Source organism: Amblyomma americanum, chromosome 8, assembly GCF_052857255.1.
Source record: "Amblyomma americanum isolate KBUSLIRL-KWMA chromosome 8, ASM5285725v1, whole genome shotgun sequence".
NCBI classification, from domain to species: Eukaryota; Metazoa; Arthropoda; class Arachnida; order Ixodida; family Ixodidae; genus Amblyomma; species Amblyomma americanum.
Window position 1 is genome coordinate 8705552 of NC_135504.1, and position 9095 is coordinate 8714646.

The window sequence follows — 9095 nt, forward strand, 5'->3', positions numbered from 1 at the left end:
AAAACTCATCCTGGTCCGGGTATTGAAGCTCGGACCACTGCCCATTGTAGAGGGCAGTTGCGCTACTGAGTAAGCTAACCAGGCCAGCTGCAGATGGTGGAGCGAGGTCAAATTGATAATTAGAAGCGAGAGTCGAGTTAGTCTAAAGCGTTTATGGAACGGTATGTAGAGTTTGACGTCCCTTAGTGGTGTTTGTTATGGGGACGCCAGTGGAGGGCTCCGGATTATTTCAGCCACCTGTGGCTCTTCAATGTGCACCGACATCGCACAGTACATAGACGGACGCCTTGCGATTTGCCTCCACCGAACCATGGCCACCACTTGGCCAAAGCGTTCAGAAAAATTCTTAAAGGTGGAGTAGTATCAGTTTAAGGGAATTACTCGTTAGCATCTGCTAAAGTGGAGCCATACAGCTACAGAGGTAAGGTATACATTTTTCTCAGAATCTTTGCAGTTGAAAACTGTTCAAATTTTTACAGAGTATCTTGTGGATTGTCAGGCATTAGAATGTCAGCTAGGAATTTTAAACCAAAACAAGCAGGCGAGCAGAGAGATGGGATGCTTTATTGAATGAACTGAAAACGCGGACGTGGTGAAAACATTTTAAGGTCCCTATCGCATTCATGACATGATGACTGGTTCAAGGAGCTCTGTCCACATCAGTTGAACCTGAAATGCAACAAAGTAGATATATTTCAGTGCCCTAGACATGGTGCTAAAAAAAATTGAAGCTTGCAACAATTTTAATAACAGAGACACTGCCACAGTTGCGAACTGCTGACATTTCCTAGTAAGTGAAGCATTCTGAATTAAGATGCCAAGTTTCGAAGTTTTGCTGAAAAGAGTAATTTTTTTAGGACTTTAGGGAAAACAGAACTGCAGTAGATATGCACCAGTGTGTTTTAAATAGAATCGCAGTACTTTTTTTTTTTTTTCCCCCAGAAGTTTTGGCTTCGGTTTCCGCAGTCGCAAAAGAGTGCACAGAACTGCCAGAAGTTGCATGCACTTGCAAAGCGGACATTTGCTGCTCTTTCATCTGCAAGTTGCAGCCCATGAAAATCGAAATTCTAGGCGAAAAACAGCACTCTAATACATTAAGACACACCTGGACATCTCCTCTACAGTTTTGTCACTGCTAAAGCCCAAAAAGGGCCATTAATGGCACAAAAATAATACATAATCCCCTACCCCATTGAGGAAGGCACAAAACCCAAGTTTCTTTGACCTTCCGTTAGGCCACAGGACCAGTGCATTTAAGATCCTCCACCATCGCGGGAGCATCTTTACGTTCAAAGATATTCTTAACTACTACCGAGATACCCGGTGCATTTACGCACCGCCAGCTCGCTCCCTAATCTTAACCCAGGCCCCCCACTGGCGCCGACTCCAGACCTGAACTGCTCCCTACCCTATTCTCCTTCATGCCCGCTACCCCGATCAATTCCTTTCTTCTTGTAAGCTCTGCGGGAAACTGGGAGACTTCCTTCACGTCCTCCTCACGTGCCCTACATTCCCACATCCTCCATCCCCAACCACGGCACGGCGGAGTCGTACTGGGAGACTCTCCTGGCCAGCTCCGCTGCTGCTGACCAGAGCCAGATAATTACAGACGCCCTGAAGCGGATAGCCCTCCAGGGGCTGTCCTTTGCCCTGCAAGGGCAGCCCCCTAAGGGTTGCCTCGTGCCATGTTAGGGGGTTTGCCCCCTCTGTATTTGGCATTAAATGTTTTCACCACCACCACCATTACCCTTAATTATGCTCTCACTCGTTTTCATAAAATTTCTATTAACTGCCAGGTGGGTCTGCCTATGGCAAGCTGGGGGACTATGCCGTCGAGAATGGTGAAAAGAAATTGAACAGCTGAGCTGGGGAATGTATTTGTGAGTGGAGGTTAGTCCTGACCTCTAATCTTTTTTTCTTTTTCTGGCCCGCTTTGGGTGCAGGAGTTGAGAGAAAGAAAATGAAGACAGTCGTTTTTAATCGTGGAAATCTCTTGTGCTACATAACCTAGATCGAAAAGTTGATTCAGTACTACCTATTAGCCTTGCTTTTCTTGACCCCGGTGCAAACGATTTCAGGGGACCTTTAATAAATTGCTCAGACAAACTCCCTCAGCTCAACATGCATGAACACTTACCACTTTTTCCATCGGTGGCAAGCCTTCTTCTGGGACCTCAAGTTCAAATTTTCCGCCATATGCTGGTTAAAAGAACAAGTTTCCATTTTACAGTCAGGTTCCACTAAAGCGAAGAACATCTCAACTCTATTACAGTGCAATATCATTAATCTGAACTCGCTTAAAGGGCAACTACAGGTGTTTTCTGAACATTTCAAGTTGATAATCACATCAAATTCCTTGGGGTCCCTTCCTTCAAGCACAAAAGACCATTTCTCAAAATACTGAAGGAGTATTTTAAAACAGCGGAAACCAGGAAACAACGACATCACGACAGACCAACCTATCATACCTTGGATACTATCACGAAGTGCACTGACTGACTAGATTGGTGACTGTAAATGACAGCTTGGGTCATTATTTGTCTGAAATGACCCAAAGCAAGCTTGAGAAATTTTGTCCTTTAGCAAACTCGAAGTGAACATTGACGACCGTGCGTCCAGTGATGTCACACACTCATGGTTGCCCATAGTTCTTCCCCGACTGGGGCCACAAAATGGAGGAATTTTGAAATTCATTTGCACTGAAACCGAACACTGCCTCATTGTAAACTCTGGCATAAAGGATCAGAAAACTGCAGAGGCCATACCATGAAGGTTTCAGTAATATGCGAGAAGGTAGAAAAAAAACACTGGAGTTGACTTTTAATTGTAACTTCTGGTTTATTCAGATTGATGTTTGGGCCCTTTCAACATTAACAAAATTTTGGCTCCTTTCAAGTTTGAATTATCAAGTCAACTGTACTCTTGAGGTACCAACAGCTTTGATGCCTTGAAACATGCGTCGTGTAACTTCTCAAGAAATGTCTGGCATTTAGCACTGTAGTTTAACATCCCGAGGTGACAAATGGGCTATGAGGGATGCCGCAGTGGAAGGCTCTGGATTAATTTATGCTGCCTGGGATTGTTTTAACGTCCGCTAGTCACTGCACATGAGTGTGTTTGCATTTCGTATCCGTCAAAATCTGGCCTCCACGGCTGGGACTCGATCCCACGGTGTTGGGATCAGCAGCTGGACACCAAGGCCACTGCAGCGAGTGCCAAGAAATGCGATGGCCATGTTTAACCGGGTACGAAAGCATCCTAAATCACTGTGCAGCAACAGACACGGACAGCTGGGAACATGAAAAGTAAAATTGGTAACTGAAGACTGACTACAACACTGAACAAACAGTGTTACAGGGAAGCACCTGTACTCACTTGGCTTTGCCTCTGCATTCTTCAGCTCAATGAGTACCATGTCGCTGACAGGATTGTGGTGCATAACTTTTCCTTCCTGCAGAAGAGAAAGAGCAAGTGCTTTCTTGGTCGTCAACAGAGAGATTAGTTTTCATCTGGCGAGGCACCATAAGTAAAAAAGCGAAATTGAATTGACTGGCCAACATCAACAAAAAAAAAAAATGAAATTGGCATTTTTCGACCCATATGGGTCCCTTGATCACAATGAAATGAACAGAAGAAATGCTTTCTTGACTTAGCTGTTCACCAGCTATCCAGACAGTGAACAATTAATGCGACAGCATTAGAGTAGTCATCACACCAGAACCTCTCCGCCGCATGTCGAGAAATTCCTTGATTGGTAGAGACAGTGATGATGTCACAGGTGTCACGTGACCACCACAGACCAGTCAAAGCTTGCCACCAAATTTGAAAATCCACCACTATCGGAGGAGCTGGGGGGCTGTGACACAGTCAGGTGGGCAAAGAAATAAACAAAGAAATTAATAAACAGAACACTTTATGGCCGCGAGTGGGATTCGAGCCCATGATGCATGAATAGATCAGGCTTGCTGGCCACTGCATTAGACCACTAGGCCACTGCCACACATCCCACTTTAACTGCTAGTCTCTTGCGTTGTGCTTTGGATGTCATCTTCATCAACTTTCATCTGTGTGCAATGGATCCAGAACACGCCACTATCGCGTTGCACTCTAGAGGTGGCTTTAGCGGCCTCATAATTTTTGAAGTACTGTACTGTTCCGCAAAGCCTTGCCAGCCAAGCAGTGAATTTTGTTGCAAATTAGCCTTCATAGCCCAACAAGCTTATGTCTACTTATTTGTCAGTGTCATTGGCTGCATTACAGAAAAAGGATAAAAGGGATGCGACTCCCCTGACAGTCAACCTTCATAAAGCCTTTATAATGTTGCACAACCAGGTACCCCAAAAAGTTAGTTATTTTTAATTTATCAGAAACCACTTTTCCTCCGCAATGTTATTGACCCTGATGACGGCACAAATAAATACAACCAGCTGCACTTAAATCATGTTACAAGAATTTTCCTGACAAGCGTGGCCAGTAAAACTGCTGGATAAAAGGATGCTGTAAAATTTCTGGCTATTTACTACTGGTCTAAAGTTTGTTAAACTCATCATTAGTATGGTCAGGTGGCAAGTTTAACACTTCAAGAAATGATTTATTTTACTGCTGATATTATTGAATAAATAATGAACCAAGACGTAGTTTAACACATGGGAAGCAAGAAGAAGAATGTTTAAATATTCAGACCTTTCCTTGTTGTGCATTAGTAAAAACAAAATTTAGTTCCCTACCAAAGGAGGTACTCGCGAGATCCTGTAATTGAAAATAATCACCAAAGGCCCAATTCACCTTGTAGTCTGACACATTCGGGCAATAGGTGGAGTCAAGTTCCAACACCTGCATGAGGAGACAGAACATCATCACTTCGAATAGACACACCTAAACTATGGTGCAAAGTACTCAAATAAAAGTAAGGTTAGAGCTCCAGTCCAGCAATAAAATCTCACAACATTAATTTTTCAGGAAGACAGTCTAGGAGGGAGGCCCCAGCTGTGCATAGCTTTAGTTACATGAAATCTGTTTTTGCCATCCACAACATCAGTAATAACAACCACATGCCAAGTAACTCAACAAGCATTGTAGTTATGTTCAAAGATACAACAAGTGATGTCAACTGCTTTCTCTTTTGTTGCTGTTCTTGTACACATTTACCCTTAGAATTGCTATTCTTATTATAGCTTTCCTTATCCTTACTTTTTTTTATTTTCTTTTGTGGGAGCTGCTTTGTTATGTTCAATGGTGACTTGACTCCTTAATAGTTATTTGTTTGTCTTGCTTTCCTTACTTATTTTTACAACAAATCTTTATGTTCAAGTAATGCAGTCTTCTAGGGGCCCGAAGGCCTAAAAAAACAAATTATTACATAAATTTACTCAAGAAAAGCTCCACAGTGGCCCCAGGCAGTTCTGGTCATACTGGTAACTGATGATGAAGGCTGGCACATCAATGGCAAGTGACCTTTAGTAATGTGTGGGTCAACTTCACAACATGAAATTCAAACAAGAAACGTGTGTCAGCATTATGTGATGATTGGCTTTTAAAAATTTTTACCTGAAGCATAGTTTCTGACCATCAGCTAGTGCTCAGACTGTCAGTAAAACAGTTCCTCCGCTAGATTTTGCTGTATCACTCTTTCCTCACCTTGAAAGCTATGAGGTCTCCCACTCGGGGTGGTGTCTTGAGAGGCGGGTAAGCTGCGTAGCTCTTCTTGACTTGCTTTGGCTGGCTGTCTGCTTTTTTTTCAGGTGACTCTACTTCACTGGCTTCTTCATAACTCTGGAAATGAATGGGGCATGACATGTTAATATAAAATTATTGTGACTAGCGCCGCCTTTCTAAAAAGCAATATGCTGCCACCCGTTAAAAACTTCAGCGCATAAAAGAAATTGTGCTCATTAAATAAGATGTTATAATAATTGACAAACAAAGGTAAACAATGCTGCTTTGACTCTGTTGAATGTCTGAAACTGGCTTCAAAAAAGATTTTTCCAGGAAAGCATTAAGCAATAAATTATGCTCAACGGAAACAATGGACTCAAAATTTTTGCGAGAAATATGAAGAAGGGAGGTGCCCCAAACAGACTTTTCAGGCTTGGCGGAACACCTGCGTCTAGACAAAATAGAAGCCTGAATATAGGGGTTGGTCACATGGCTAACCTTTCTCAATCTCAATTACTCATTGGCTGAGCTTGGGTGGATGCTAATGAGTAACTGCTCCCTTATATCAAGTCTACTCAACCTTGGGGGATTCCCCTAGATACTGGACCAAACCGTTTCCAATTTGAGTTATTGATCAATTTGCTCTAGCCTGTCATCCTGGTAAGTTCATCTGGTAGCGACAGACCCGGTGAAGCAGTGGTCGTGGGTTCGAACCCCTGACCAGGACGAATTTGTTGTCCTGGGTTTGAACCACAGACCAGGACGAATTTTTCTTCAACTACAAAGTCTCTGAGGAAGCTGTGCAGCTTTCCTTTGTAGCTGTATGGCTGTGCTTGGGTGGATGCCAATGAGTAAATGCTCCCTTATTGCAAATAATGTGTTATAAAGTTATAACAATGTCGAAGTCTGGCACTTCACTTCAAAACACCAGAGATTACTAATGCCCCTTTGCACTTCATTACCTCCTGAAGCTCAGCTTTTGGCTGTGCAGTTTGTGAAGGAGGCGGGACTGCAGTGTAGCTGCCAGCTGCACAAGGTGGCCACATAGCCTGACCATTTGTGAGCGGTGGCTGTCTTTCCTGCACCACCTTGACAGGCGACGGTGTTGTGCTGGCCACATAAGGTGCAGCCTCGACAGACTTGGGCAGCACACACTGTTCCAGAACTGAACGTTGCTCCTCGTCTGACGATGAGTGTTCATCGAAACGAAGATGCTTCGCCGGTAACTCTGCCTGTGGGGCTAGATGTGGAGCACTGGATACAGGCAGAACGACAGGCGGTAATGGCTCGATTGGGCCAACCTCTGAATCGTTTGGCTTCTTTTTCTTGCGCCTTGGTCTGCGTGCCTTTTTCTTGGCGGAACCTGCCTGCGATCCAGACATACTGACGTCCGGTGTGGACAGCATCTGCTGTCCAAGAGGAGTGCTTGGCAAACTAGGGACTTGCAGTGTCGTCGAACTGGTTGTCGGCTCCTTAGGAGTTGCGGGCCAGACAGGCGTTCCGGAGACTGCAAGATGCGCCGATGCATCGTGCGACGGTGCTGACGTCGCAGGAGCGGGGTGGCTGTCTGGGAATGCATTGACAGTGTTGTTACCTGGTTCAGCTTCGTGTAAAGCGCTGCTCTCAGAGGCATCTAGCTTCCTTTTTTTGCTTTTCTTGGAGCTCGTTGCAGCTTCTTCGCTTGCTAACGTCGGTTCCGAGCCATTGTCGGAGTGATCGGCGCTATTCGATGAGTTCTTGACACTTGAGATGACTCTGGTAGAATGCATGAAAAAGAAAAGAAAAAAAGAGGCAGAAGGCTTATAACAAAACTTCACTTGGGAAATGACCCCACAGACGTGAGACACATCATACCAAGGCTAGAAAATGTAGAGGCATGGTCTACCGGAGCGCAGCATAAGCTAACGTAGCAGGAAGTAAGAGGAAGTAAAGAAAGCCTTAGGAGCAATGTAAAGAGGAAAAGCAGCTGGTAAAGATCAGGTAAAGCCTTAGGAGCAATGTAAAGAGGAAAAGCAGCTGGTAAAGATCAGGTAACAGCAGATCTGTTGAAAGACGGAGGAGAAATTGTGCTAGTAAAACTAGCCACCCTGTATATGCAATGCCTTATGACCTCGGCCGTACCAGAAGCTTGGAAGAACGCAAACATTATCTTAATTCATAAAAAAAAAAGACGCCAAGGACTTGAAAAATTACAGACCGATCAGCTTATTGTCCGTTGCCTACAAGGTATTTACTAAGGTAATCGCTAATAGAGTCAGGGCAACCTTAGAGTTTAATCAACCAAATGATCACGCAGGCTTTCGCAAAGGATATTCAACAATAGATCATATTCATACTGTCAATCAGCCGCCCCGGTGGCTGAGTGGTTATGGCGCTCGGCTGCTGGCCCGAGAGACGCGGGTTCGATCCCGGCCGCGGCGGTAGAATTTCGATGGAGGCGATTTTCTAATGTCAGTGCGCGTTAAAGAACCCCAGGTGGTCGAAATTTCCGGAGCCCTTCACTACGGAGTCTCTCATAGCCTGAGTCGCTTGGGGACGCTAACCTCCCACAAACCAAACTAAACCAAAACCAAACACTGTCAATCAGGTGATAGAGAAATACGCAGAATATGACTAACCCCTATATAAACACCCATAAACCATAAACCAAACTTGTGGGAGCTGCCACCCGGCGTCTGAAGCTGGGCAACGTTCGGCGACTTTGAAGCGCAAGCGAAGTCACAGAATGTTCAGCGACTTTGAAGCGCAAGCGAAGTCACAGAACGTTGCCCCCAAGAATAGTAACTCGCACAACTCTCCAGAATAAGTTTCCCTGGCATTACGCTGCCGATGCGAGCACGTTTTTACTAGCGAAAACAAAGTGACAGCTTTCCTGCGTAAGCGGGCCAACGATCACTACAAAACCATAATAGTTACGTTCATCTTGCTGGTTTGTGACAGGTATTAAATAGATGAATTACAGCTATATAATTTTAAATACCTCACGAGGTCTCTGTCTCTCAAGATCTGTATGGGTTCATCGGGCGGTAGCCAAGCGTCTTCGAGGTACAGTTCGTTCCTCTTGTCCACACCGTACTTGGTTCTTATCAACTTAGCAAACTGTTTTATCGTTGCCGTCGTCGACCGGTCGACTACGATCCAAAGCAGGTTATGCTCATTGCGACGTGGAATCGCGCAACTCAAATCGAGCCTCACTCTGACAGGAACGCAGACCGCCATGTTCACCGTAAGTTTTGTGTTTTCGTCGGTTTCGTTTTTAAGCACGCGCCGAGCACAAGCTACTTCACCGAGCCCTCTAGTGGAGATCAGTGGATTACTTCAATTAATCGGACACAAGTTGATTAACATCAAGATATAATTTAAAACAATGTAAACAATAAAGTTTTTGTTTTATTGTTATTTAATTTTATATTGTTATTAGTTCACTAAAGTTCACTGTT

At 44.4% G+C, this 9095-nt stretch overlaps 1 protein-coding gene across 1 annotated transcript; it reads right to left on the reverse strand.

Moving 5' to 3' along the window:
* Positions 1 to 544: 544 nt before the first annotated feature.
* Positions 545 to 8919, reverse strand: LOC144100876 (uncharacterized). Its single transcript, XM_077633781.1, has 7 exons — positions 8636 to 8919; positions 6618 to 7410; positions 5638 to 5772; positions 4786 to 4833; positions 3376 to 3451; positions 2138 to 2199; positions 545 to 669 (listed from the first exon to the last, which is right to left on the reverse strand). Exons 1-7 carry the CDS (start codon positions 8872 to 8874, stop codon positions 622 to 624), a joined length of 1401 nt encoding a protein of 466 aa, XP_077489907.1. The 5' UTR covers positions 8875 to 8919; the 3' UTR covers positions 545 to 621.
* Between the last annotated feature and the right edge of the window lie 176 nt (positions 8920 to 9095).

Bases quoted from the DNA above. Each gene is read 5' to 3' on its own strand.
- LOC144100876 (XM_077633781.1), bottom strand. From the start codon at position 8,874: ATGGCGGTCTGCGTTCCTGTCAGAGTGAGGCTCGATTTGAGTTGCGCG. The intron at 7,411-8,635 runs GTATTTAAAATT...GCATTCTACCAG, and splicing joins AGAGACAGAGACCTCGTGAG to AGTCATCTCAAGTGTCAAGA. The intron at 2,200-3,375 runs GTGAGTACAGGT...TCTTTTAACCAG, and splicing joins GAATGCAGAGGCAAAGCCAA to CATATGGCGGAAAATTTGAA.